General features: G+C 71.2%; 6 protein-coding genes across 9 annotated transcripts; 5 read left to right on the top strand and 1 right to left on the bottom strand.

Moving 5' to 3' along the window:
• The first annotated feature begins 806 nt into the window (after window positions 1-806).
• ACP5 (acid phosphatase 5, tartrate resistant) lies at window positions 807-3988 on the top strand. Its single transcript, XM_084501627.1, has 5 exons — window positions 807-922; window positions 1289-1538; window positions 1857-1984; window positions 2710-3061; window positions 3391-3988. The coding sequence occupies exons 2-5, from the start codon at window positions 1437-1439 to the stop codon at window positions 3625-3627; spliced, it is 819 nt and encodes a 272-aa protein (XP_084357753.1). The 5' UTR covers window positions 807-922; window positions 1289-1436; the 3' UTR covers window positions 3628-3988.
• Window positions 3989-4800: 812 nt separating this feature from the next.
• ELOF1 (elongation factor 1) lies at window positions 4801-5579 on the top strand (the record flags this gene model as incomplete). The annotated part of the gene is given in 4 exon segments (XM_084501580.1): window positions 4801-4834; window positions 4837-4915; window positions 5001-5071; window positions 5171-5579. Coding segments are annotated over 4 exon segments (249 nt in total). The 3' UTR covers window positions 5236-5579.
• A 417-nt stretch (window positions 5580-5996) lies between these two features.
• CNN1 (calponin 1) lies at window positions 5997-10218 on the bottom strand. Of its 2 annotated transcripts, none has more exons than XM_084501796.1 (7): window positions 9638-10218; window positions 8142-8263; window positions 7982-8048; window positions 7757-7894; window positions 7218-7331; window positions 6978-7124; window positions 5997-6440 (listed from the first exon to the last, which is right to left on the bottom strand). In XM_084501796.1, the coding sequence occupies exons 1-7, from the start codon at window positions 9698-9700 to the stop codon at window positions 6330-6332; spliced, it is 762 nt and encodes a 253-aa protein (XP_084357922.1). In that variant the 5' UTR covers window positions 9701-10218; the 3' UTR covers window positions 5997-6329. The 2 variants fall into 2 exon arrangements, with proteins under 2 accessions (XP_084357922.1, XP_084357921.1); XM_084501795.1 differs by having other exon boundaries at window positions 5997-6557; window positions 9638-10212.
• Window positions 10219-11511: 1293 nt separating this feature from the next.
• Window positions 11512-14068, top strand: ECSIT (ECSIT signaling integrator). Of its 2 annotated transcripts, none has more exons than XM_084501792.1 (7): window positions 11512-11627; window positions 12080-12461; window positions 12649-12872; window positions 13017-13071; window positions 13173-13317; window positions 13546-13648; window positions 13734-14068. In XM_084501792.1, exons 1-7 carry the CDS (start codon window positions 11574-11576, stop codon window positions 14043-14045), a joined length of 1275 nt encoding a protein of 424 aa, XP_084357918.1. In that variant the 5' UTR covers window positions 11512-11573; the 3' UTR covers window positions 14046-14068. The 2 variants fall into 2 exon arrangements, with proteins under 2 accessions (XP_084357918.1, XP_084357919.1); XM_084501793.1 differs by having other exon boundaries at window positions 11520-11627; window positions 13169-13317.
• A 155-nt stretch (window positions 14069-14223) lies between these two features.
• On the top strand, window positions 14224-17971 carry ZNF653 (zinc finger protein 653). Of its 2 annotated transcripts, none has more exons than XM_084501774.1 (9): window positions 14224-14847; window positions 15177-15220; window positions 15309-15542; window positions 15811-16323; window positions 16407-16587; window positions 16947-17058; window positions 17133-17247; window positions 17335-17434; window positions 17527-17971. In XM_084501774.1, the coding sequence occupies exons 1-9, from the start codon at window positions 14339-14341 to the stop codon at window positions 17624-17626; spliced, it is 1908 nt and encodes a 635-aa protein (XP_084357900.1). In that variant the 5' UTR covers window positions 14224-14338; the 3' UTR covers window positions 17627-17971. The 2 variants fall into 2 exon arrangements, with proteins under 2 accessions (XP_084357900.1, XP_084357901.1); XM_084501775.1 differs by having other exon boundaries at window positions 14225-14847; window positions 15814-16323.
• Window positions 17972-18715: 744 nt separating this feature from the next.
• On the top strand, window positions 18716-22595 carry ELAVL3 (ELAV like RNA binding protein 3). The gene is made up of 7 exons (XM_084501762.1): window positions 18716-18791; window positions 19717-19975; window positions 20300-20403; window positions 20493-20646; window positions 21175-21400; window positions 21676-21714; window positions 21988-22595. Exons 1-7 carry the CDS (start codon window positions 18783-18785, stop codon window positions 22340-22342), a joined length of 1146 nt encoding a protein of 381 aa, XP_084357888.1. The 5' UTR covers window positions 18716-18782; the 3' UTR covers window positions 22343-22595.
• Window positions 22596-24368: the final 1773 nt, after the last annotated feature.

Here is a 24368-nt window from a genome sequence, read left to right as displayed (position 1 = left end):
CCCCATTTTGGGGTCCCCCCCACTGGGGGCCCCCCCACACCAGCAATGGGGCCCCCGACATTTGGGGACCCCCCCCACCAGCAATGGGCCCCCCCCAATTTTGGGACCCCCCCAAATTTTGGGGACCCCCCCCTTGGGGGGGGCTGTGATTTGGGGGGCCTGTGATTTTGGGGGGGCTGTGATTTTGGGGGAGGGCGTCGCTTTTGGGGGCTCCCCCACACCAGCGTTGCACATTTGGGGACCCCCGAATCGCCCCCCCTTCACCCCCCCCCGCACGTGGCAAATGACGTCATCTCCCTTTTGGGTTGGTTTGGCCCGTTTTCCCCAGCCCCCCTCCACCCCCCCCCCCCCCAGGAAGAACCGGGAAAAAAAAGGAACCCCCCTCCCCCCATTACGAACCCCCCCCCCAAAAAAAAAGGCGCCGCCCCCCCCCCCCTCCCCGCCCCCTGGAGAGCGAAAAGGAGGCAAAAATCCGCGGAAATGGGGCAAAAAGACAAAAAAAAGGAAATAAAAAGTGTCGTACCCGCAGCGCCTGGCTCGGGGGGGGGGCACATGGGGGGGGCACATAATGGGGGGTGATCATATAATGGGGGGGGGCCCATCATGGGGAGCGAGTCAGATATTGGGGGGGTCCCATAATGGGGGGTCCCATAATGGGGGGGGGACCGGGCTGCGCAGCTCCCCCCCCCGCCCCCAACCCCTGCCCCCCCCCCCGCCCCCTCCCCCATGCCCTGAAGGGCAAAGGGCGGCGCCCCCCCGCCCCCCCCTCAATCCCAGTGTTCCCAGTCCTCCCAGTGCCCGCCCCCCCCGTGGCCATCAGGTGACGGCGGGGCCGGGGGGGGGCAGCCCCCACTTCCCCTTTCGGGCCCATAAAGGCCCGGCGGGGCCACGCCGGGGGGGGGGACGCGAGGGGGACGCGATGGTGAGTGGGGGGGGGGGGGGCACAGCTATGGGGGACTGGGGGGGGGGCACGGGCACACACGTGGGGGACACGAGGATGAGTTGGGGGGGGGGGGGGGGGACACATGAGGATGAGTGATCCCGGCCACATGAGGGGGGGCAGGGAACGGGGGGGGGGGGGCACACAGACATGGGGGGGGCTCAGCCGGGGAGGGGGTGGGGGGGGCACGGCCACGGGGGGGGGGACACGAGGGTGAGTAACCCTGGAGTGACAGCTGGGGGGGGGGGCAGATATATGGGGGTGGGCATGGCCATGGCGGGGAGGGGGCAAAAAACACTGGGGGGGGGGCCCGGTGCCCCCCCCCCCACCCATGGGTGCCCCCGGCAGATGCTGACCCTGCTGTGGGTGGCGGCGGTGGCGGCAACGGCAGCTTCGGCCCGGGGGGGGGGCGCTGCAGTTCCTGGCCGTGGGTGACTGGGGGGGGGTCCCGGACCCCCCCTTCGCCACCCCCCGCGAGGTGGCCACGGCGGTGGCCATGGGGCGAGCGGCCGAGGAGCCCGGCGCCGACTTCGTGCTGGCCCTGGGGGACAACTTCTACTACCGGGGGGTGCGCGACGAGTGGGACCCCCGCTTCCAGGTGTGTGTGTGGGGGGGCAAAATTAGGGGGGGTGGGGGTAAAGGGGGGGGCAAGAGGGGGTGGGTGGCTGGGGGTGGGGGGTCCCCGAGTGGTCCTAAGTGGCTGGGAGGGGTGCTGGGGGGGGAAGGGGCTTGGGGGGTGGAGGTGGGGGCCCCCCCCCATGGCTGTGTGGTGCCCCCCGTGTCTGTGCCCCTGTGCCCCCCCCCACAATGTCTTTGTGCCCCCCCATGACCATACACCACCTGTGCCCCCCCCATTCCCTGTCCCCCCCCAACTCACCCTTGTGACCCCCCCCCATGGCTGTAACCCCCCCCCCAGGACACCTTTGAGCGGGTGTTCGCGGGGGGGGGGCTGCAGGGGCTGCCCTGGTTCGTGCTGGCCGGGAACCACGACCACGCCGGGAACGTCACCGCGCAGCTGGCATACAGCCACCGCTCCCCCCGCTGGTACGGCCCCCCTGCGGCCCCAAGGGTCTCCAGGGTGTCCCCCGGGTATCCCAACGTGTCCCCAGGGTGTCTTCAGGGTGTGCCTGGGTGTCCCCGGGGTCCCCAAGGGTCCCCAGGGTATCCTCCGGGTGTCCCCAGGGGTCACTGGTTGTCCCCAGGGTATCCCCAAGGGTCCCCTGGTGTCCCCAGGGTGTCCCCGAGTGTCCCCAGGGTGTCCCAAGGGTCCCCAGGGTGTCCACGGGTATCCCCAAGTGCCCTCAGGTTGTGCCCAGGTATCCCAAAGTGTCCCCAGGCTGTCCCCGTGTCCCTGCCACATCCCGCAGCACCGCTCCGGGTACTGGGATGTCCCCAAGGTGTCCCCAAGTGCTCCTGGGTATCCCAAATTGTCCCCAGGGTGATCCTGGGCATCCCCAGGGTGTCCCCAAGGTGTCCCAGGCCATCCCCAGGTGTCCCCAGTCTGTCCCCCAGGTGTCCCAGTCCTTCCCCAGTCCCTCCCTGGGTGTCCCCAGTCCATCCCCAAGGAGTCTCCAGGCTGTCCCCGGGTGACCCCAGTCCCCAGTCTGTCCCCAGTCCATCCCCGGCTGTCCCCATTCCATCCCCGGTCTGTCCCCAAGGTGTCCCAGTCCCTCCCCGCGTGTCCCAGTCTGTCCCCACGATATCCCCCCGTGTCCCCCCGTGTCCCCTTGTGTCCCCCCGTGTCCCCACGTGTCCCCCCCGTCCCGCAGGCACTTCCCGCACCCCTACTACAGCCTCCGCCTGCGGGTGCCGGGCAGCAACGCCACGGCGCGCCTGCTGCTGCTGGACACGGTGCTGCTGTGCGGCGGCACCGAGGATTTCGGGGCCGGGAGCCCACCGGCGGGCCCGGCGGACGCGGCGGCGGCGGCGGCGCAGTTGGCCTGGCTCCGGGCCCGTTTGGCCGCCGCCGCCCGCGACCGCTTCGTGCTGGTGGCCGGCCACTACCCGGTGTGGTCGGTGGCCGAGCACGGCCCCACCGCCTGCCTGCTGCGCCTGCTGCGCCCGCTGCTGCGGCGCCACCGCGTCACCGCGTACCTCTGCGGGCACGACCACAACCTGCAGGTCGGGGCACCCCCCCGGGCCCCCCCCGGGTTTGGCTGGGGAGGGATTCGTGGGAATCTGACCCCCCCCCGGGTTTGGTTTGGGGGGGGCTCGTGGGAATATGAACACCCCCCCCCCCCTCTAATTTGACTGCCCCGTCTTTGGTTTGGGGAGCCCTGGTGGGAATCTGACCCCCCCCCCCCCGGGTTTGGTTTGGGGGCCCTTTGTGGGAATCTGACCCCCGCCTCTAATCTGGGGGGGATCCTCATGGTAACCTAACCCCCCCCCCTCTAATCCTGGGATTAGATCCCTCCTGCTAATCTCCCTCCCCCCTTTTTTGCCCCCCCCAGTACCTGGAGGAGGACGGCGTGGGCTACGTGGTGAGCGGGGCCGGGAACTTCATGGAGCCCACGCAGCGCCACGGGGGGGCCGTGCCCCCCGGCTCCCTGCGCTTCTTCTACGGGGCCCCCGAATCCCCCGGGGGCTTCGCCCACCTGCGCCTCGAGCCCCACGCCGCCACCGTCACCTTCCTCGAGGCCACCGGCCGCGTCCTCTACCGCGTGGCGCTGCCCCCCAGGGACCTCTGAGCCCCCCCCCGTGACGATGGGACCCCCCCATCATGGTGGGCCCCCCCCCCCAGAAGGTTTGGGGTTTGGGACCCCCCCCATAATGATGGGACCACCCCCCCCCCTGTCATGGTGGGACCCCTACCGTGTGGTGCTGCTCCCTGGGGACCTCTGAGGACCCCCCATCACGGTGGGACCCCCCCATCAATTTTTTTTTGGGGTGGGGGCGATCGAGGACCCCCCCAGACGCCCCTTGCCCCCCTCCCCCCCCCCCAGCCTTCCCATTGGGGTCTCGTGCTTGTGGGCAACGGCTGCGTCCCCCCGTCCCCCCCCATAAATAAAGACCTGCGATGGCCCCAAAATGGCCTCGTTTCGCCCCAAATGGGACTTTTTTTTTTTTTTCGGGGGGGGGGGGGGGGGGTTTGCGGGCTTCCCCCTGTGGCTCCTGGGCCCTGCCCGGCTTCAGGCTCGCGGGCGCGGGGAGTCGCAGCCAATCAGCGCTAAGCGCCGGCCCCCTGGCCCCACCCTCCCGCCGCCGGTTGGCTGGGGCCGCGCGGCCGCCCAATGGGCGCGGGACCGGGGCGGGAACCGGGCGGAAGCGGCGACAAGGGGGAGGAGGGGCTAGGCGGTGGCTTCCGGCGGAAGTGCCGGTATCCAAGGGGGAGCGCGGCCGGAGCGGCGCGGCCAGGTTGGAGCCGGGGGGGTCCCGGGGGGGGCCGGGGGTCCCCGGCGGGGAGGGGGCGGCCCCGGGGGTCCCGCAGCGAGGCCCCGGCCCCGGCCCCGGCCTCTTGAGGCGGCCCCGGCCTCCCCCGGCCCCCCCCGAGCTCTGTGACCGCAGCGGGGCCTGCCCCGGCGCTGCCCCCCCCCCCGGTGCCCCCCCCCGGTGCCCCCCCCCCTCCCCGGGTGCCTCCTCCTCCCCCCGATACCCCCAGGCCCCCCCCTCCCCTTGGCGCCCCCTCCTTGGGTGCCCCCCCCGGATACCTCCCCCCCCGAGTGCCCTCCCCCTTCCCGGGCCCCCCCCCGTGCTGACCCCCCCCCGGTGCCCCTTTTTGCCCTGGGACCCCCCTTCCCCCACGTACCCCCCCCCTCCAGTTTCCCCCCCTTCCCTCGGTCCCCCCCCCCCCACTCCAGTGCCCCCCCCGGGTGCCCCCCCCTTATTGACCTCCCCCCCCCCCCCCCGTGCCCCCCCCAGCCATGGGCCGCCGCAAGTCGAAGCGGAAGCCCCCCCCAAGAAGAAGGTGACGGGGACGCTGGAGACGCAGTTCACCTGCCCCTTCTGCAACCACGAGAAGTCCTGCGACGTCAAGATGTGAGCGGGGGGGGGGCATTTATGGGCGGGGGGGGGCACAGCTGCGCCCCCCCGCACCCCACTGAGCCCCCCCCCCGTTTTGCAGGGACCGTGCCCGCAACACGGGCGTCATCTCGTGCACCGTGTGCCTGGAGGAGTTCCAGACCCCCATCACCTGTATCCTTACCCCCCCTATGCCCCCCCCGTGGGCCCCCCCGGCCCCCTGACCCCCCCACGGTTCCCCCCCCCCCGTTAAAACCTTAACGCCCCCCCCAGACCTGTCGGAGCCCGTGGACGTCTACAGCGACTGGATCGACGCCTGCGAGGCCGCCAACCAGTAGCACCGCAGCCCCCCCCGAGTTGTTTTTTTTTTTGGGTGGGGGGGGACACGGCGACATCCCTGCACCCCCCCAGCCCTTTTTTTTTTTTCTCTTTTTTTTTCTATTTTCTTTCCATTTTTTACTTTTTGACCCCTGGCTGGGGAGGGCAGGCAGCACCTTGGGACGCCCCCCAACATTTTGGGAGCCCTCCCCAGCACCTCGGGACCCCCCCAGCATTTTGGGACCCCCCCAGCAGGGGATGCCCCCCCTCGGGCTGGGTGCTGGCTCCGGGGGGGCCGTGGGGTGGGTGGGAGGCGTGTTGGGGGGGGGGGGCTGCAAATAAACGCCCAGGTGGGGCCACAGCACTGTCTGGGCGGCTTTGTCACCGCGGGGGGGGGGACGGGCGCTGTCGGGGGGGGGTCCCCATCCTCGTCCCTGCTCTGTGTCCCCATCTCACCAGCCCTTTGATGTCACGCTGCCCCCCCCAGTCCCCCAGTGGCCCCCCATCCCTCACTGCCCCCCCCCGTTCCCCCTCCCTGCCCCCCCCATCCCTCAATGTCCCCCTATCCCCTTGTCTGTCCCCCCCCATGGGCCCCCCATCCTTCAGTGACCCCCCCCCGTGCCCCCCCCCACCTCCCCGTCCCTTTGACATCCCTCTGCCCCCCCGCTATCCCTCACTGTCCCCCTGCCCCCCCCCCGGTCCCTCAGTGGCTCCCCCCATCCCCCAACCCCCCCCAAAGAAAAACAACCTCCCCGCGCCCCCCCCAGCGGAGCCGCCTGCGTTGCGTGTGCCGTTTATTGCTGCCTCCGTGGCTTCACAGGTGTGGGGCAACAGCGGGGGGGGGGAGCCACTCCTAACGCCCCCCCCCACCCCGAACAAGGGGCTCCCCCTCCCCAGAGCGGGGCGGGGTGGGCGGGGGGGGGGTCCCCTGCTCCGAAATCCCCCCCCCCAGCGGCGCGGTGAGGCCGGTGCGTGCGGCGTCCCCCCCGCGGGGACGTGCGGTGGCGGCGAGGGGAAAAAAAAACAGGGGATGGAGGGGGGGTCCCTGGGTATGGGGGGGGGGGTCTCTGGGTATGGGGGGGTCCCGGGGGGGGGGGTCACGGTCCGGGGGGGGCTATTGGGAGTTGTAGAAGCTGTGGTCGAGGCCGTCGAGGCCCAGCAGGCCGGCGTCGCAGTACTTGGGGTCGTAGACCTGGCGCGGCAGCCCGTACACCGTCATGCCCTGCTGCGAGGCGCCCTTGTTGCTGCCCATCTGCAGCCCGATGGTGTGCGTGTCGCACCGCTCCATGCCCAGCGCCGGCTCGAAGATCTGACGCTTGGTGCCCGGCGCCGTCATCCCCGCCTGAAGGGGGGGGGCACAGCACCCGTAGGGACCCCCCCCCGGACCCGGGTTCCACCCCCGGGACCCCCACCTGGACCCGCTTCCCCCCTGCGGGGCAATGATCTACCCCCCTCGCAGCACTCTGTGCCCAAAACCCACTGAAGGATTTGCCTTTCACCCGCAGCGCCGTCATCCCTGCCTGGGGGGGGCGCAACACCCCTAAGGACCCCCCCCGGACCCGGTTTCCACCCCCGGGACCCCCACCTGGACCCATTTCCAGCCCCCTCACGGCACTCCCTGCCCAAAACCTACTCCAAGATCCACCTTTCACCCCCAGCATCATCATCCCTGCCTGGGGGGGGCACAGCACCCATAGGGCCCCCCCCCAGGATTAATTCCGGCCCCCCCCCGGGTTAATTGCCCCCCCGGAGCTCCAGGTACCTGGCTGGCGCCCTTGTTGGTGCCCATCTGCAGGCTGATGGTGGCCTGGTCCAGGGGCTGGTCCGTGCCCAGTTTGGGGTCGTAGAGGTGCCGCCGCGTGCCGTAAGCCGTCATGCCCTGCTGGCTGGCGAACTTGTTGGTGCCCATCTGGGGGGGGGGACACACTCATATGTCACTCGGGGGGGCTCTTCGCGTGCCCCCCCACCCCAAAAAATCGTCCTTTCCCCCCCTCCCCGTCACCTGGAGGCCGATGATGTTCCTGCCCTCGCGCAGCTTCTCGGGGTGGAAGCGCCGCTGCTGCTTCTCGGCGTACTTCACCCCCAGCCCCCCCACGTTGTTCCCCTTCGTCTTGGCCTGCGGAACCCCGGCACATCAGCGTGACCCCCCAGCGGCCCCCCCATTTTCCTCAGCCCCCCCCCGAACCCCTCATTTCCCTCTTTCCCCCCCCCTTAACCCCCACCGGTGGGGACGGGGCACTCCCCGCAGCGTCTTGTAGGGATTTTGGGGACACCAACCCCCCTGGGGACCCCCAGACCTCCCCCAAATCCCCCTCAGGACCCCCCCAAAGCCCTTTCCACCCCCCCCCCGGTGTCGTCCCCCCCATTACCTGGCTGGCAAGGCATATACATGCCCCCCCCAGCCACCCCCTTCCCTCTTTTTTCCCTCCTTATCCCCCACTGGTGAGGACAGGTCCCCCTGGGGACCCCCAGACCCCCCTCAGGACCCCCTCAGGACCCCCCCAAAGCCTTTTCCCACCCCCCCCGTGTCCACCCTGGTACCTGGCTGGCGAGGGCGATGAGGGTGGACTGCACCTGCGTGTGGTTGGTGTTCTCGAACAGGTCGTTGGCCTCGAAGATGTCGTGGGGCTTCACCCCGTAGCGCGTGATGGCCCGCAGGAAGTTCCCGATGTTCTCCAGCTGCCGCAGACACCGACCCCGGGCTTTTTAGGACCCCCCCCTGGGTTTTTATGCCCCCCCCCAGGGCTTTTTTTACCCCCCCCTCACCTTATGCCAGTTCTGCACGGGGTCGTTCACCTTCTGCACCGAGCCGGGCTGCAGCTTGTTGATGAGCCTGGGATGGGGTCACCATGGGGGGGTCACGGGGGGGCCGTGACCCCTCAGATAGGGTCGGGGGGTGTTTTTATTGGGGGGGGGGGGGTCGTACTCGCAGAGGATGACGCCGTCCTTGAGGCCGTCCATGAAGTTGTCCCCGATGCGGCGCCCGGTGGCCCCCTCGATCCAGGCGCGCAGCTCGCGTTCCCGCTGCGGGTCGTACTTCTGTGCCAGCTGGGGGGGGCAAGGGGGGGGATTATTTAGGGGAGGGGGCACGGGGGATGTCAGCGGGGTCGGGAGGGGTCAGGGGGGGCGTCAGCGGGCATCAGATGGAGGCATGGGGGGCGTTATTGGGGTCGGGGGGAGCATCAGTAGGGTCGGGGGAAGCACAGGGGGCATTATTTGGGGGGGTGGCGTCATTGGGGGGCGTCAGCAGGGTCGGGGGGGTCGTCAAAAGGCATCTGTGGGAGGCATGGGGGGCGTTATTGGAGTCGGGGGGACGTCAGCGGGAGGCATGGGGGGCGTTATTGGGGTCAGGGGGGCGTCAGTAGGGTCGGGGGGGGCACAGGGGGCATCAGTGGGGTCGGGGGGTGTCATTGGGGGGGGCGTCATTGGGGTCAGAGGTACACAGGGGGCGTCATTGGGGTCTGGGGGACATCAGTGGGGGGCGTTATTTCGGGGGATATGGGGCATTATTTCGGGGGGGGCACGGGGGGCATCACTGGGGTCAGGGGGGGCATGGGGAGTGTCAGTGGAGTCGGGGGGGGGGCACGGGGCTCAGGGACATCACTTGGGGGGGGGAGAAGGGACGTGGGGGACACCCCCGGGATGGGGGGGGTGCAGTCAGAGGCTGTGCCCAGCCCCCTCCTGGGGGGGGGGGGTGGGCGGGTTGGATCCCTCCGGGTGCCCCACGGGGGGGGAGGGCGCACCGAGGGGGGGGGCCCGGCGACGGGCCCGGTGCTGCCGCCCCCCCCCGGCCCTCCGAGCCCTTGCCCATATATAGCCCCGGGGCCGCCGCCGCGCTCCGACGCCTTATAAGGGCTCGCGGCGGGGCCGGGGGGGGGCCCGCCGCCCCCCCCGGGCCACCCAGCCCCCCCCCCCGCCGCTTAACCCTTCCCGACCCCCCCCCGCGGAAGCGGCCGGGGAGGGAAACGGCGCGGACCCCCCCCCCTTCCCCTTCCCCCCCATTGCCCGTGGGGAAACTGAGGCACGGCTGGGGGGAGGGGGCACGGGGGGGAGTCGTTGGGGTCGGGGGGGGGCGTTATTGGGCTCGGGGGGGGGCACAGGGAGCATCATTGGGGTGGGGTGGGGCGTTATTGGGGTCGGGGGGGGCACGGGGGGCGTTATTTGGGGTCGGGGACCTGATTGGGGTCGGGGGGACACGGGGGGGGTTATTTGGGGTCGGGGGGGCGTCACTGGGGTCGGGCCGGGGGTCACGGGGGGCGTCACTCGAGTCCCCCCCCCAGCCCCGTGTCCCCACCCGCGGCCCCGGCAGCACCAGGGACAGCGCCAGCCCCGGAGCAGCCCCGGGAATCCCGGTTCCCCGCCCCCCCTGGGGCCCCCCCAGACCCCCCCCGGCCCGGTTGGGCCCGGTTCGGTTCCGCCCACCTTGTTCTTGACCTCGGCCGACAGCCCGTAGGCCGGCCCGCGGTTGAAGTTGGCGTTGGACATCGCCTCGGTTTGCCCGGTTCGGCCCGGTTTAAGCCCGGTTCTGTCCCGGTTCGGCCCGGTTTAAGCCCGGTTCGGTGCCGGTTTAGCCCGGTTTAAGCCCGGTTCAGCCCCGATTCGGTCCGGTTTAAGCCCGGTTCGGTCCCGGTTTCGCTCTGGGCTGTCCCGGTTTGGCCCGGTTCGGCTCGCTTCGGGTCTGCTTGGGTCCCGGTTGGGCTCGCTTCGATTCGGATCGGCTCCGCTTTGGCCCGGTTCGCTCCGGTTCGGCTCCGGTTCGGCCCCGGCTCGGTTCGGCCCGGTTCGGCCCCGCTCGGCTCGGCTCGGCTCGGCTCGGCTCGGCTCGGTTCGCCCCGGTCCCGGTCCCGGTCCCGGTCCCGGCGCCGCCGCCGCCACTTTTAAAAGTCGGTGGCGGGCGCGGGGCCCCCCCCGGCGCGGGGCCGGGCCAGCCAATGGGCGCCTCCCGCCGCGCTGACGTCACTGCGGGGGGGGGCGATGGCGTCATTTTTTCCACATTTAGCGGGGGTTCCCGGGGGGGGGGGGGGGGTCCGGGTCTCCCCCCCCACACCCCCTCCCACCCCCCACCTACCCCCGTCCGTCCGTCCGTCCGTCTGTCCGTGCCCGCCCCCCCGGGCATCGCCCTGGCCCCCCGTCCATCCGTCCGTCCTCCCCCCGTCCTGTCCGTCTGTCTGTCCGTCTGTCCATCCCCCTGTCCTGTCTGTCCGTCCGTCCGTCCCCTTGTCCTGTCCATCCATCTGTCTGTCCGTCCCTCTGTCCGTCTGTCCCTCTGTCCATCCCCCTGTCCTGTCTGTCCGTCCATCCCTCCCCCTGCCCTGTCCATGTCTGTCCGTCCGTCTGTCTGTCCGTCCGTCTGTCTGTCCGTCCATCCATCCCCGTCTCCTGTCCTGTCTGTCCGTCCCTCCCCTTGTCCCGTCCGTCCCTCTGTCCACCCATCCCTCTGTCCGTCTGTCTGTCCGTCCCCCTGTCCGTCTGTCCATCCGCCTAGGCCCTCTCTGTCCGTCTGTCTGTCCCTGTATCCCTCCCCCTGTCCATCCATCCCTCTGTCCCTCCATCTGTCCGTCCGTCTGTCCGTCCGTCCATCCCTCGCTGTCCCTGTGTCAGTTCCTCTGTCCGTCCGTCTGTCCATCCATCTCTGTCCCCCCCCGTGTCCATTCCCCCCCATCCCCGTGTCCATCCCTGCCCCTCCCATCCCGGTGTCCCCCCCACCCCCCCCCGGTGCCGTCACCGGATCGGACTCCGCGGGTGGGGGCGGGGCGGGCGCCTCGTCACGGGCGGGGAATGCGCCCCCTCCCCCCCCCCGGGACCCCCCCGGGACCCCCCTCCTCGTCCCATCCCCCCCCCGCCCCCCCGGGGGGGCCCCGGTGGGGAGGGGGGGGGTCCCATGGCTGGGGGAGGGGCGGCCGTGGGGGGATCCCGGGGGGTGGGGGCCGGGGGGGGAGCCCGGTCCGTGCCCCCCCCGCTCCCGGAGCCGCCGCTTCCATTTATAGCAGCGGCCGCCGCTCTGACGTCACCCTGCTCCCCCTCGTGACGTCACCGCCAGCCTCGGGCCCTGACGTCACGCGGCGGGCCCGCGGCCGTGACGTCACCGCGGCTCCCCGGCCCCTGCCATCCCCGCCGGGGCGCGCGCTGTGACGTCACGGGGGAATCCTCCGGAGCCCCGCGCGGGGATTGGCTGCTCTAGGCCACGCCCCCCCGGATCGCCCCGCGGCTGGCCCCGCCCCCCGGATTCCCCAAGGCTGGCCCCGCCCCTCCCCGCCGATTGGCCGCGCCTGGCCCCGCCCCGCGGCGGGATTGGCCGCGCCTGGCCCCGCCCCCTGCCCCGGAAGCGGTTCCCGGTGCCGGGCCCGGGGCGGGCGCCATGAGAATGAGCGGGGCGCGGGGCCTGGCCCGGATCTGGGGGGGCGGCCTCCAGGTGGGGGGCGGGGCACGCAGGGGGCACGGGGGGGGCACGGGGTCACGAGGGGGGTCACGGGGAGGTCACTGGGGGTTACGGGGGGGCCACGGGGGAGCCACCGGGGGGGTCACGGAAGGTCACGGGGACACGGGGGGGTTACGGTGGGGTCACGGGAGGGTCATGGGGTCACGGGGGGGGCACCAGGGAGGGACACGGAGGGGGAGGGGCCCGGGGGGGGCATTGGGGGAGGGGACACGGGGGGGACACGGGGTCGGGGGGGGCACAAGGGGGGGGCACGACCCTGGAGGAGTTGGGGGGGGGCGTGGGGATGGGGGGGGGAGGGGCTGAGCTCCCCCCGCCCCCATTAACTCTCTCTGTGTCCCCCCCCTTTCCCTGTCTCCCCCCCACCCTGTCCCATCCCCCCCTTCCCCTTGCCCCCCTATCCCGCCCCACCCCCCTACCCCCCCCAGCCCCTCCGCCCCCTCTCCCACCGCCCCAACCCCCCCCCAACCCCCATCCCACACCCCCCCCGTGATGAAGACCACCACCACCACGACCACCACGAGGACACCCCCCCACCCCCCAGGGGGGGCCCCGCCGCCTTCGATGCTGCCCTGGCCGCCCTGGAACGGGCCCCGGGGGGGCGGCGGGGGCAGCTGGAGCTGGTGGGGGCGGCGCTGGCGGCGATGGCGGCGCTGGGGGCGGCGGGGCAGCGGGAGCCCTACCACCGCCTGCTGCGCCTCCTGCCCCGCGGGCCATGGATCCCGCGGGGGGGGCTCCAGCGCATGCTGCACCCCTTCCCCCGGCAGCAGGAGTGCGGCCTGCAGGTGCTGGAGCAGATGGAGCGATACGGTACGGCTGGGGGGGGCATCAAGTAACCCAAAATGGCATTGTTTTCCCCCAAAACCTCCTAATTTTGCACAAAACCTCATCGTTTCCCCCCGAAACCTCATCGTTTTCCCCAAAATGTCATTGTTTCCCCCCAAACCTCATCGTTTCTCCCCCAGATCTCCTGATTTTCCCCCAAACCTTGTTGCAGGCGTGATGCCGGATGCGGAGACGCGCTTCCTGCTGCTGGGGATTTTCGGCCCCCGCAGCCGGCCGGTGCGGAAGTGCCAGCGGATGCTGTACTGGCTGCCCCGGCTGCGCCACGCCGACCCCCACCCGCTGCCCCCCCGCCTGCCCCCCCCCGGCCTCGCTGCTGCCCGTCTGGGGCTGCGCCGCATCGCCAACGACCCCGACGCCCGGCTCACCGTCTACCAGGTGGGGGGGGCACCATGACCCCCCCCCCTTCAGGGGTCACCATTTCCCCCCAGGGCACACGGGGGGGGCACAAGTGGCACCGTGGCCCCCCCAGTTTGTGTTTTGGTGCCACCCCCCGCGCTGACCCCAATTTTGCCCCTGCAGCCCCCCTACCCAGCCAGTGGCGCGGACGAGGGCTCGCAGCAGCCCTACATCATCGGTGAGCACGGGGCAGAGGATGAGAATTAAGACACGAGGGGGGCTAATTAAGCCGGGGGGGGTCACAACCTCTCTCACCCCCCCCCGTACCCCCCCAGGCAGTCAGAGCGAGGAGCAGCGCGAGCTGCTGGCCCGGCACGGCCCCGAGCGCCCGGTGTTCGTGGAGGGCCCCTTCCCCCTGTGGCTGCGCAGCACCCGCCTGGAGTACTACGTGCTGCGGGGAGACCCCCTGCCCCCCCACCTGCGGGTGAGCCCCCTGCTCTTTTCTCTGACCTCCCCCCCAGCAGCTGAGCCCCCCCCCATAGGTTTAATCCCCCCCCATACGTCTGAGCCTTTTGAGTACCCCCTCCCCAGACCCCCAGCGCAGCCCCTGGGTGGGCAGGGATGGGGCTGGGCCCTTCCCCACGGCCCCAATTAGGACTCGGTGCCCCCCCCCGTGTCGCTCGCTGCCCCCATGTCCCCCCCCACCCCACAGGACCCCCCCCCGGACCCCGAACGCAGCCTCTATTACCCCCTCTACCTCGACCTGGACCTGGAGCGCGGCCCCTGGGACGACGACAACTTCGACGTGGACGAAGGTGAGCTGCCGGGGGGGGGCACACCACACCTCTACCCCCCCCATAAAAAAAAAGCCCCCCCCCGACCCGTTTCGCCCCCCCGCAGTGGAAGAAGGCCCCGTCTTCGCCCTCTGCATGGCGGGGGCTGGCGACCAGCGCACCCTGGCCAAGTGGCTGGCGGGGCTGCAGGAGACGAACCCGGTCCTGGGGCGCACCCCGGTGCTGTTCCGCCTGGGGGGGGGCACCGCCGCCGCCCCCCCCCAGCCTCCAGACCCCCCCGCCCCCCGCCTGGCCGAGCCCCAGCCCCCCCAGCTCGACCCCCCCGAGCTGGAAGCCCCCCAGGCGCTGCGGGGCGAGGGCTGAGGGGGCCGGGGGGGGGTTCTGGGGGGGGCACCCCCTTCCTGCAGCCCCCGGTTAATAAACGGAGGCGGTGTGGACTGAGAGGTGCCTGATTATTTTGGGGGGGGGGGTCGCTGTTTTGGGTGTGGGCTCTTTTGGGGGGGGTCCCTGTTTTTTTGGGGGGGGGCTGTCTGATTTTGGCGTGGGTCCCGGGGCCGGGGGCGGTCGGATAGGGGCACGGAGAGAAGCCCGAGGTACTGGCAGCGCCTCCCGCATGCGCAGTGCCCGCTCTGACGGCGGCCAAGCAAAGCCGGGCGGAAGCGAGGCCGCGCATGCGCGCTACAGGGCCGGGAAGTCAGTCCAGGTGTGTGTATGGGCACCCTGCGCCGCGCGTGCGCGCTACGGCGCCGCGAAGCCAGGCGGCGGGGAGGTGTGGGCACTGCGGGCGGAAGCGGCGCGCGCTTGATGGCGTCATCAGCACGCGCCGCTGCTCGGGGCGGCGGCGTCGGGCCCGGCATGAGCGCGGCCGAGCGGGGCCCGGAACCGGGCCCGGAAACGGAGCCGGGCCCGGAACCGGAACCGGAGCTGGGACCGGAAGCGGAGCTGGAACCGGAGCCGGGAGCGGAACCGGGCGGCCCCGGGCGGGCCCCGGCGGTGGCGGCGGGGGGGGGGCGGAAGGCTCGGGGCCGGCCGCGGCTCACGGAGTCGGACCGGGCCCGGCGCCGCCTGGAGTCCCGCAAGAAGTACGACGTGCGGCGCGTGTACCTGGGCGAGGCGCACGGGCCCTGGGTCGACCTCCGGCGCCGCAGCGGCTGGAGCGACGCCAAGCTGGCGGCCTACCTGCTGGGGCTGGAGAGGGGGCAGCGCAACGGCAGGAGGGGGTGAGCGGGGGGGCGGCGGGGGGGAGCAGGGGGGGCTCCGGGGACTGGGGGGGGCACCGGGGGGCGGCGGGGGGCTGGGGCGAGGGGTTGGAGGGGGCCGGGAGGAGGGGGTGAGAGCTGGGGGCCAGGGAGGGGGCTGGGGGGGGGCACCGGGGGTCACCGGGGGGCTTGGGGGGGGGACCTGTCTCCTTCCCAGTTGGAGGGGGGGGGCGGAGGGATCGGCCCCCATCACTTCCCCGGCTGGATCGAGGGGGTGTCCAGCTGGGGAGGGGGGGGGCTGCTCCCTATAATTCCCCCCCCCCCAATCCATTTTTTTCCCTTCTCCCCAGCAAGCCGTGGGAGCAGATCCCGAAAAAACCCAAACGCAAGAAAAGTGAGTACAGAGGGGGGGGGGGCTATCCACCCGGGGGGGGTCAGGCAGCTTCCTAACCCCCCCCCCCGGTGCCTGTGGCCCCCCCCAGGGCGGCGGCGCAACGTGAACTGCCTGCGGCACGCGGTGATCTGGTACGAGGACCACCGGCAGCGCTGCCCCTACGAGCCGCGCCTGGCGGAGCTGGAGCCGGCGGTGGGGCTGTCCACCACGGCCGTGTGGCAGTGCGAGCGTGGCCACCGCTACTTCCAGGACCTGCACTGCCCCCTGCCCCCCCCCCGGCCCTCCGACGACGACGCCTCCGAGGCAGACAGCGACGGCGGGGGTGGGTGTGGGGGGGCTGGGGGGTGTTTGGGGGGCTGGGGGGAGGGAATGGGGTCAGCAGGGGGAGATGGTGGGGCAGGGATTTGGGGCTTGGGGGGCTGGGGGGTCTGGGGGGGGGCAGCAGTGGGATGCCCATTTATGTTGTTATTTTTGGGGGGGGGATTCAGGGATGCCATTATTTGGGGGGGAGGTTGGGGGGTCAGTTTTGGTGGGGGGGCACTCAGTGCACCCCTCTGCCCCCCCCCTCACCTTTTTTCTCCCCCCCCCAGCAGCTCCCGGCAGCTCTTCCTCCTCGTCCTCCTCCTCCTCCCCCCCCCCCTCCAGGGGCTGCAGCTCGGGCTCGGAGGCACCCCCGAGGGGGGCCCCATCAGCACGGGGGGGGGGCACAGCGGTCGTGGCCCCCCCCGCAGGCCCTGGCCCCCCCGGGGGGGCTGCGGAGGGGCAGGGGGCGGCGGTGGAGGCGGTGGTCTGCGTCCCCCTGCCCCTCCCCCTGCGCCTGGGGGGGGCCCGGGGGGCTCTGGCTGAGGGGGGGGCGCCTGCCCTGCTTCAAGGGGGGGCCCCCGCACTGCTCCAAGCCCCCCCCCTCCTCCAGGCCCCCCCTTTGCTCCAGGCCCCCCCCCTGCTCCAAGCCCCCCCCCTCCTCATCCTGGCCGGCCCCGGCTACGAGGCACTGGAGGGGCTGCAGCTGGGCGTGGGGGGGGGCCAGGAGCTGCCCTGCGCCCTGCTGGAGGGGGGGGGGCCCTTCCCCGCGCCCCCCCCGGGACCCCCCCTCACTAAAACAGGTACGGGAAGAGGCTTTAGGGTGATATTTTGGGGGGAGGGGCACCCCGTGTCCCCCCCTCACCCCCTCTTTGTGGCGCCGCAGAGGAGGACGAGGCGGGGGGGGTGAAGCAGGAGGACGCATCCCCCCCCCCAGCAGCGGCCGAGCCCCCCCCGCGGCCCCCTTCGGCCCCCCCCCGGCAGCCCCCCAGCCCCCCCCCAGCGGAGGACCCTGAGGGCGGCGACATCTCGGCCATCATCTACGAGATCCCCAGGGAGCCCGAGAGGTGGGGGGGGGGGGCGGTTTGGGGGGGTTTTGGGGGTTTTGGGGGCGTTTTCTGGGGTTTGGGGGGGGTTGGGGAGTTTCTTGGGGTTTGGGTCTTCTTCTTGGCTTTGTTGTTTTTCCTTGGGGTTTGGGGGTATTTCTTGAGTTTTTGGGGCTTTTCTTGTTATTTCTTGGGGGCTTTTGTTTATTTTCAGGGTTTTGGGAGCTTCTTGGGGAGCTTTTGAGTTTTTTGGGGGGCGATTTCTGTTCCCCATGGCCATGGGGTGGGGGTGGGGGGCTCAGATCCTTTGCAGGACCGCCGTGTCTTTGTGTGCTCCCCCCGATTCCCACCCCCCCCAGCATCTCCGTGCCCCCCCCCAGGCGGCGACGAAGCCGGCGCGGCCGCACCCCGGACCCCGAGGGGCTCCCGGACCCCATCCCCTGCCCCTACGCGGGCTGCGGGCAGGTCTACGTCGCCCTCAGCAGCTTCCAGGTACCCCCCCGCACCCCGTAGCCCCCCCGTTTTTATTCCCCGTGCCCCCCCCTCGTTATTTTGCCCCCCCCCAGAACCACGTCCGGCTGGCTCACCGCCGGGGCCGCGCGCAGCAGTGCCCCCAGCCCGGCTGCGGGAAGCGCTTCCAGCTGGCCGCCCGCCTGCGCCGCCACATGCTCAGCCACAACGGTGAGCCCCCCCCCGGCCCCACTGGCCCCCCCACGACACCGAGGGGACCCTAAATTCCTTCCCCCCCCCCCCCAAAAATAAAACCAGGCGTGCGGGATTTCACCTGCGAGAGCTGCGGCAAGGCCTTCAAGCGCAAGAACCACCTGGAGGTGCACCGGCGGACGCACACGGGGGAGACCCCCCTGCAGTGAGTAACGTGTTGGGGGGGGGGCTTGGGGGCTTTTTTTTTTAATGGGGGGGGCCCGCAGCCCCCCCCTGACGCCCCCCCCTCGCTCTCAGGTGCGAGGTGTGCGGGTACCGCTGCCGCCAGCGCGCCTCCCTCACCTGGCACATGCGGCGCCACGCGCTCAAGAGCCGCCCCGAGCCCCGGGGGACGTAGTTTTTTTTTTGGGGGGGGGCCACAAGACGGGGGGGGGCACCCCAAGAGGCCCCCCCCTCACCCCCCAGCCTGGCCTCAGCTCCCTCGAGTACAAAACCCCCGTTTTTGTACAAAACAACGGCGGGGGGGGGATTTTTCCTCCCCACTGGGGGGGGGGGCATGCGCACCCTGTGCTCCCCCCCCAAAAAATATGCAGGGGGCCCCCCCTCAAAAAAAAAATACACGGGGGGGGCTCACCCCGCCCCCCGCACAGCTCCAAGCACTGGCTTGGTGCCCCCCCCCCCCCCTTACCCCCCCCACGTTCTCTTTATTTATTTCCCCAATGTTTCTGTGTCCCCCACCCCCGCGGGGTAAATGGGGGGGGGGCGGGAGGTTGTGCCTGGCCCCCCCCCCAAAAAAAACCCCACCCCGTTCAATTAAAGCGATCACTTTTAATTAGCGCCTCGTGCCCTTGATTTCTTTTAGGGGGGGTGATGAAAGCAGAGGGGGGGGGGTTGTTGGGCCTGGGGGGGGGTTGTTAGGTGAGGGGGGGGGCGTTTTGAGGCGGGGGGGCGGCAGCGTTGTTCCCCCCCCCCCCCTTTCCATGGCCCTGTCCCGGTGCTGGCGCTGTCCCCGGTGCTGAAGGCGGCGGCTCCGCCCCCCCCGGCCCCCCCCCGGCTCCTTGGGGAGCCCCCGGCTGGGGGGGGGGGGGAATGGGGGGGAAGGGGGGGCCCCTCCCCTCTCGGCGGCCAATGGGCTTCGTGGGGGGGGGGCTGGGAGGGGCTGGGGGGGAGGGAGCTGATGGGGGGGGTCCGATGGGGTGGGGGGGGCTCATGGGGGGGGGCACACGTGGGGGGGGGGTCGGGGCTGAACCATTTATTGGAGGGGGGGGAGGCGCGGCCCGAACCATCACCGGGGGGGGGTCGGGGCCGCGCCCACCGCCGCCTTCGTTTTGGGGGGGCCCCGGGGGGGCCCCGCCCCCCCCGCCCCGCCCCGCGGCCGCCCAAGGACGTTTTAAGAACGCCGGGGCCGCTCCGAAGCCGCCGCGCCCCGAGCCCCCCCCGCCCGTGCCCCCCCCGGTACCCCCCCCCAACTTTCATCTTCCCCCCCACCTCGCCGGGCAGCGCGGGGGGGTCCGGCCCCGCCCCCACCCGGAGCCCCCCGGAGCCCCGCGACAATGGTGACGGTAGGAAAATGGGGGGGGGGCGAGGGGGGGCACGGCCGGGACCCCCCCCGCCATCATCCTTCACCCCCCCCGTCCCCCAGCATCCCCAGCCCCCCCCCATCCCGGTCCCCGGACCCCACCCCGTGCCCCCCCCACGCCCCCTCCTCACCCCCCCCCCCCCGGAGGCGACACGCATGGGGGGGGGCTGTGGGGGGGGCACGCGTGTGACACATACGGGGGGGGGCTCGGGGGGGGGGCACGTGGAGCCGCTGCGGTTTGCACACGCGTGGGCGGGGGGGGGGGCCGCGTGGGGCCTGTTCCTGGGGGGGGGGGGGCGCACGTTGCTGCCCCCCCCCCGGCCGTGCAAACCCCGTTTTTTTTTTTTTGAGCTCCTTTCCTCCTTTTTGCCTTTTCTGCTCCCGATTTTCTCCCTCCCCCCCTTTCATCCCCTGCCCCCCCCCGTGCCCCCCCCAGCCGGTGTCTGGCAGCCCCGGGTGCCCCGTCCCTGGCCACAAAGCGCCATTGTCCCCTGCCGGGGGCGGGCGGGGGGGGGGCTGTGCACAAAGGGGTTTTATCCCGGGGGGGGGGCAGCCCCCGGCATCCCCATGCCCCCTGTGCTCCGTGTCACCCCCCCATGTCCCTGTCCCTGCGTCCCGGTGGTGGCGGTGGTGGCATCACGGTGACACCGGTGCTGTCGGTGGCATCCCGGTGACGCCCGTCCCTGCATCCCAGTGCCACCAGTGGCGTCCTGGTGGTGTGATGGTGGTGGCATCCTGGTGATACTGGTGACACCGGTGATGGTGTCGGTGACGTCCTGGTGACACTGGTGGCGGCCCGGTGGTGGCATCCCGGTGACACCAGTGGTGTCCCGGTGGTGGTGGTGTCCTGGTGACACCGGTGGCGGCGGTGGTGGCACCCCGGTGACACCCGTCCCCATCCCGCTCAGATCCTGAGCACGGTGGAGGCGCAGGCTCCGGGCGCGGCGGGGCCGTCGGGCTGCAGCCCCGTTCCCGTGGCCTTGCCGGCGGCGGCGGTGGCGCTGCCCAACGGGGGGGTCCCCGGGGGCCCCCCCGCAGCCGATGACAGCAAAACCAACCTGATCGTCAACTACCTGCCCCAGAGCATGAGCCAGGACGAGCTGCGCAGCCTCTTCGGCAGCCTCGGGGACATCGAGTCCTGCAAGCTCGTCCGCGACAAGGTCACCGGTACGGGACACCGGGGGACGGGGACGGGGGTGGGACACCGGGGGGACGGGGGACGGGGCGGACGTCCCCTGGGGGTCTCAGGGTGCGTGGATGGGGTCATGGGGGCGGCACTGGGACCCTCTGGGTTGGGGTGATGGGATGTGGGACGGGGTGGACGTCCCCGGGGACCTTGACGAGGATGGGAACGTGGATGGGGTCGCGGGGACAGGACCCCGTTCGTTGGGCGCACTCTGCGGGGAACACAGGGGCTGGGGGACAGGGACGGGGCCGTCCCCAGTGCTGGGGGTGCCTCCCCCGGTCCCTGACCCCCCCCAAAACCCAAAGGGCAGAGCCTGGGGTACGGTTTTGTCAACTACGTGGAGGCCGGCGACGCCGACAAGGCCATCAGCACCCTCAACGGCCTCAAGCTGCAGACCAAGACCATCAAGGTGCCATGGGGGGGGGGGGGTGGGGGTAGGGGCGTGGTTTTTTTTTGGGGGGGGGTCCCCAGGTCCCTGGGGGCTGACGCCCGCCCTAGGTGTCCTACGCGCGGCCCAGCTCGGCCTCGATCCGCGACGCCAACCTGTACGTGAGCGGGCTGCCCCGCGCCGTGGGGCAGAGGGAGCTGGAGCAGCTCTTCGGGCGCTTCGGCCGCATCATCACCTCCCGAATCCTCGTGGACCAGGGCACCGGTGCGCACGGGGACGGGGACGGGGACGGGGGGGGGCATTGTCGAGGGCGGGACACGGGACAAATGCCTGGGTTCCCGTGGGGTGAGGGGGGCAGGCACCTGGGGCCCCGAAAACCTGGGTCCCAATGGGGTGGGGTCCCTAAAAACCTGGGTCCCCAAATGCCTGGGTCCCCAGGGGGTAGCATTGGGGGGGGGAGGGGGGGTCACCCTCCTTGTGTGCCTGAGCCCCCGGGGGGTGTGTCAGCAGGGTCCATGGGGGGGGGCAGCTGGGGTCCCATGGCTGGGTCTTGGGGGGGGGGTCACTGCTGGGGGGGGGTCCCTGCTGTCGGGGAGGTGGTCCCTGATGTTGCGGGGGGGTCTCTGCTGTTGGGGGGGGGTCCCAGGTGTTGGGGGGGGGGTCCCTGATGTTGGGGGGGGTCACTGCTGCTGGGAGGGAGGTGGTCCCTGCTGTCGGAGGGGGGTCCTTCTGGGTGCGGGGTGTCTCTCCTTTTGGACGGGGGGGTCTCAGGGCTCCTGCCCCCCCCCACAGGCATCTCGCGGGGGGTCGGCTTCATCCGCTTCGACAAGCGGGCGGAGGCGGAGGAGGCCGTGCGGGGGCTGCACGGGCAGAAGCCCCTGGGGGGCTCCGAGCCCCTGACGGTCAAGTTCGCCACCAGCCCCGGCCACAAGCTGGGGGGGGCGGGGGGGGCCCTGCTCGGCCTCTGCCCCGGCACCCGCCGCTACAGCGCCCTGCACCACCCCCCCCAGCGCTTCCGGTGAGCCCCGGGGGGGGCAATGGGGTGGGGGGGGCACCTACGGGATATGGGGGGGGGCACCCCTTGGGGCTTGTGGGGGGCGGCATGGGGCATGGGGTGGGGGAAGGTTGGGGAGCGGGTGGCATGGGGGGGGGCACCCCCGGGGTTTGGGGGCACCCCCGGGATTTGGGGGGTGTCGCTGGGACGTGGGGGGGCACCCTTGGGACGTGGGGGGGCACCCCTGGGATGTGGGGGCACCCCCGGGCCCCCCCCCCCAACGATTTCACCCCTTGCAGGCTTGACAACTTGCTGAATGTCGCCTACAGCGTGAAGAGGTAACGGCCCCCCCCCCGCCCCCCCTCTGCCCCCCTACCCCCAAAAAACCCTCCTGCCCCCCCCCCCCATATTCAGCTCTGCACCCCCAAGGGCTCGGGACCCCCGTGGGAGAGGAGCCTCATACTGGGGGTCCCTGATACTGGGGGGGTTCCCTGCTACTGGGGGGGGGGCCCTGGCTCCGTGTGTGTGTTGGGGGGGGGTGTCCACACCCCATACCACCCCCCCCTTTTATCCCCCCCCCCACCCCATCACCACCCCCCCCCCCCCCCCAGGTTCTCCCCGCTGTCCATCGAGGCGGTGCCGGGCTTTTCGGGGGGGGTGGGCGGCCTGTCCCCCCCCGTGCCCCCCCCCCCCAGCTGTGGGGGGGGCGGGTGGTGCATCTTCGTCTACAACCTGGCCCCCGAGGCGGACGAGAGCGTCCTGTGGCAGCTCTTCGGGCCCTTCGGCGCCGTCACGGCCGTGCGCGTGGTGCGGGACCCGGCCACCGCCAAGGGCCGCGGCTTCGGCTTCGTCACCATGCCGGCCTACCAGGAGGCCGCCGTGGCCATCGCCAGCCTCAACGGCTACCGGCTGGGCGAGCGCGTGCTGCAGGTCTCCTTCAAGACCAGCAAGCAGCACAAGGCCTGAGGGGACCCCCCGAGCCCCCCCCGAGCCCACCCGATCCACTGGGACCCCCCCCCAGCTGGAGGAGTGCACCCTGGCCCCGAGGGCAGCACCCATGGGTGGCCCTGGAGGGTGTGGGGACGTTGGGGGCACCCTAAAGACTGGAGCCCCCCCTCATGAGCCCCCCCCCAGCTCGAGGAGCCCCCGACCCCCCCCCAGAAGCTGGAGGAGCCCCCCCCCCTCGAGGGCAGCACCCCTGGGTGCCAGTGCAGGGACACTGGGGGGGGGGCGGCATCCCCCACCCCCTCGACACCCAGAGACCCCCCCCAGGACCAAAGAAGAGCCACCCCCCCCCCCCGACTCCCCCCCCCTCCTTTTGGCACTCCCGGGGGCTGCACGTGTTGGGGGCGTCTCCCCTTGGCGCACGAGGCTACGCCCACTCTCTTAAGCCACGCCCCGCGCCCCTAAGCCACGCCCCCACACCTCAACTCCGCCTGGGTTTGCCTTCGCCCCCAAGGGCTGGAGGCCACGCCCCCATATCTGGAGGCCACACCCCCAGGTCTGGAGGCCACGCCCCTAGGACCGAGCGGCGCCGGGGGCCGCGGGTTCGAGTCCCGGCTCCGTCCATCGACTCCTTGGTGGGGGGGGGGGGCCGGGGGCGAACCCCCCCAACTGGGGCAAACCCCCCCCAATTCGGCTCCTCCCGTCTCCAAACGGGTGCGAAGCGGGGGGGGGTGCCCCAGATTGCCCCTCTCCCGCTTAGGTCGGGGGGGGGAGGTGGTGTCTGCGCTCTCGTCTCTTCAGAGCCCTTTTTTGTCCCTTTTTTGATCGGGGGGGGGAGCGGGGAGGGGCCTCGTTTTTTATTGATAAGGCGAAAGAACAAATATTAACGAATTGCTGCAGTGACGGGAGCGGTTAAAGGTCGAGAAGAGGCTGGGGCAGCGACCGGGGCCGTCCCCGGTGTGACAGACACAAAACCATCTATTTTTGTAAGAGAAGAAAAAAAAAAAAGACTAAAAAAAAAAAAAGAAAAACAAACAAAACAAAACAAAAAAATCCCCAACCTTCCCCCAGATCCATCCCTCTGTCGGGGTGTGGGGGGGTCTGGCCCTCACGGGGCCTCGCATGGGCCCCGCTGCCCCTGAGCCCCTGCACCCCCAGGAGGCGGGGGGGGGCTGGGAATTTCCCTTTTTCCCCCCCAAAAAACCCCTCTCCATGCACAGGGATTTTGTTGCTCGTCCTCCCCGGATCCCTGGGGCTTTTGCCCGGCTGGTTCTGGCGTCCTGGGCGATGACCGGGGCAGAACCGACCCCCCCCGTCCCCCCCCGCTATTATTATTGTCGTTCTCATTACGGTTACCCTTAATTACTGCCGTTGCGCTAACTCTCAGTTATTTCCCCTCCTCCGTCGGGACCCTTTTCGCTTTTTGCTGCTTTCCGTTCCTATTCTGTTCCTATTTATTTCCCGTTCTGCGCCCCCCCCCCCCCATGTCCCCCCCGCTCCCCTTTGCGTTGCGTCGCGCCCCTCCGCAGCTCCCTGTTGCTTTTTGCCCCCCCCCCGCCCCAGGATGTTTTACCCGTGTCCCCCCCAAAAAAAATCGCTGTGGGGTCGAGCCCGGTGACCCCCCCCCCACACCCCAAGGGTGGGGCAGGGAAGGGGGGGGGGCAGGGGGCCGAGGGCCCCCCCACCTCAGTAGCAATAAGACCTGCAGCCCCCCCGGGGGGGCTCTGCGCGGGGCTGGGGGCTGCGTTTGTGTTATTAGGATATTTATTGCGTTAATATTAATGTTATTACGATATTTATTGCGTTTGGGGGGGGGGGGGGCACAGAATCACAGAATGAGGAGAAAACACAGGGGTTGGGGGAAAGGCCCCTCCCTGAGCAAGCCCCCCCCCCCCCTCCCTGGCCTGCCCCGTTCCCCCATATTGGACTCTTTGTACTTTTCATGGCAGAAATAATAAAAATATGGAAAAAAAAAAAGTGAATAATTGGGAAAGTGGCCGTTATGGGGGGGGGGCACTGCGGGCCCTGTGGCGCTGCTGCCACCTGC

Source organism: Aythya ferina, assembly GCF_964211825.1.
Source record: "Aythya ferina genome assembly, chromosome: 33".
Lineage (NCBI taxonomy): Eukaryota > Metazoa > Chordata > Aves > Anseriformes > Anatidae > Aythya > Aythya ferina.
This window is presented reverse-complemented; position numbering and strand designations above follow the sequence as displayed.

Bases quoted from the DNA above. Each gene is read 5' to 3' on its own strand.
- ACP5 (XM_084501627.1), top strand. From the start codon at position 1,437: ATGGGGCGAGCGGCCGAGGAGCCCGGCGCCGACTTCGTGCTGGCCCTG. The intron at 1,539-1,856 runs GTGTGTGTGTGG...CCCCCCCCCCAG, and splicing joins AGTGGGACCCCCGCTTCCAG to GACACCTTTGAGCGGGTGTT. The intron at 1,985-2,709 runs GTACGGCCCCCC...CCCGTCCCGCAG, and splicing joins AGCCACCGCTCCCCCCGCTG to GCACTTCCCGCACCCCTACT.
- CNN1 (XM_084501795.1), bottom strand. From the start codon at position 9,700: ATGTCCAACGCCAACTTCAACCGCGGGCCGGCCTACGGGCTGTCGGCC. The intron at 7,125-7,217 runs GTGACGGGGAGG...CCCCCCCCCCAG, and splicing joins GGAACATCATCGGCCTCCAG to ATGGGCACCAACAAGTTCGC. The intron at 6,558-6,977 runs GTACCTGGAGCT...CCCCCCCTTCAG, and splicing joins CCAACAAGGGCGCCAGCCAG to GCGGGGATGACGGCGCCGGG.
- ECSIT (XM_084501792.1), top strand. From the start codon at position 11,574: ATGAGAATGAGCGGGGCGCGGGGCCTGGCCCGGATCTGGGGGGGCGGC. The intron at 12,873-13,016 runs GTGGGGGGGGCA...TTGCCCCTGCAG, and splicing joins CCCGGCTCACCGTCTACCAG to CCCCCCTACCCAGCCAGTGG. The intron at 13,072-13,172 runs GTGAGCACGGGG...CCCCCCAGGCAG, and splicing joins GCAGCAGCCCTACATCATCG to TCAGAGCGAGGAGCAGCGCG.
- ZNF653 (XM_084501774.1), top strand. From the start codon at position 14,339: ATGGGCACCCTGCGCCGCGCGTGCGCGCTACGGCGCCGCGAAGCCAGG. The intron at 14,848-15,176 runs GTGAGCGGGGGG...CCTTCTCCCCAG, and splicing joins CAGCGCAACGGCAGGAGGGG to CAAGCCGTGGGAGCAGATCC. The intron at 15,221-15,308 runs GTGAGTACAGAG...GGCCCCCCCCAG, and splicing joins AAAACCCAAACGCAAGAAAA to GGCGGCGGCGCAACGTGAAC.
- ELAVL3 (XM_084501762.1), top strand. The intron at 19,976-20,299 runs GTACGGGACACC...CAAAACCCAAAG, and splicing joins CGTCCGCGACAAGGTCACCG to GGCAGAGCCTGGGGTACGGT. The intron at 21,401-21,675 runs GTGAGCCCCGGG...CACCCCTTGCAG, and splicing joins CACCCCCCCCAGCGCTTCCG to GCTTGACAACTTGCTGAATG.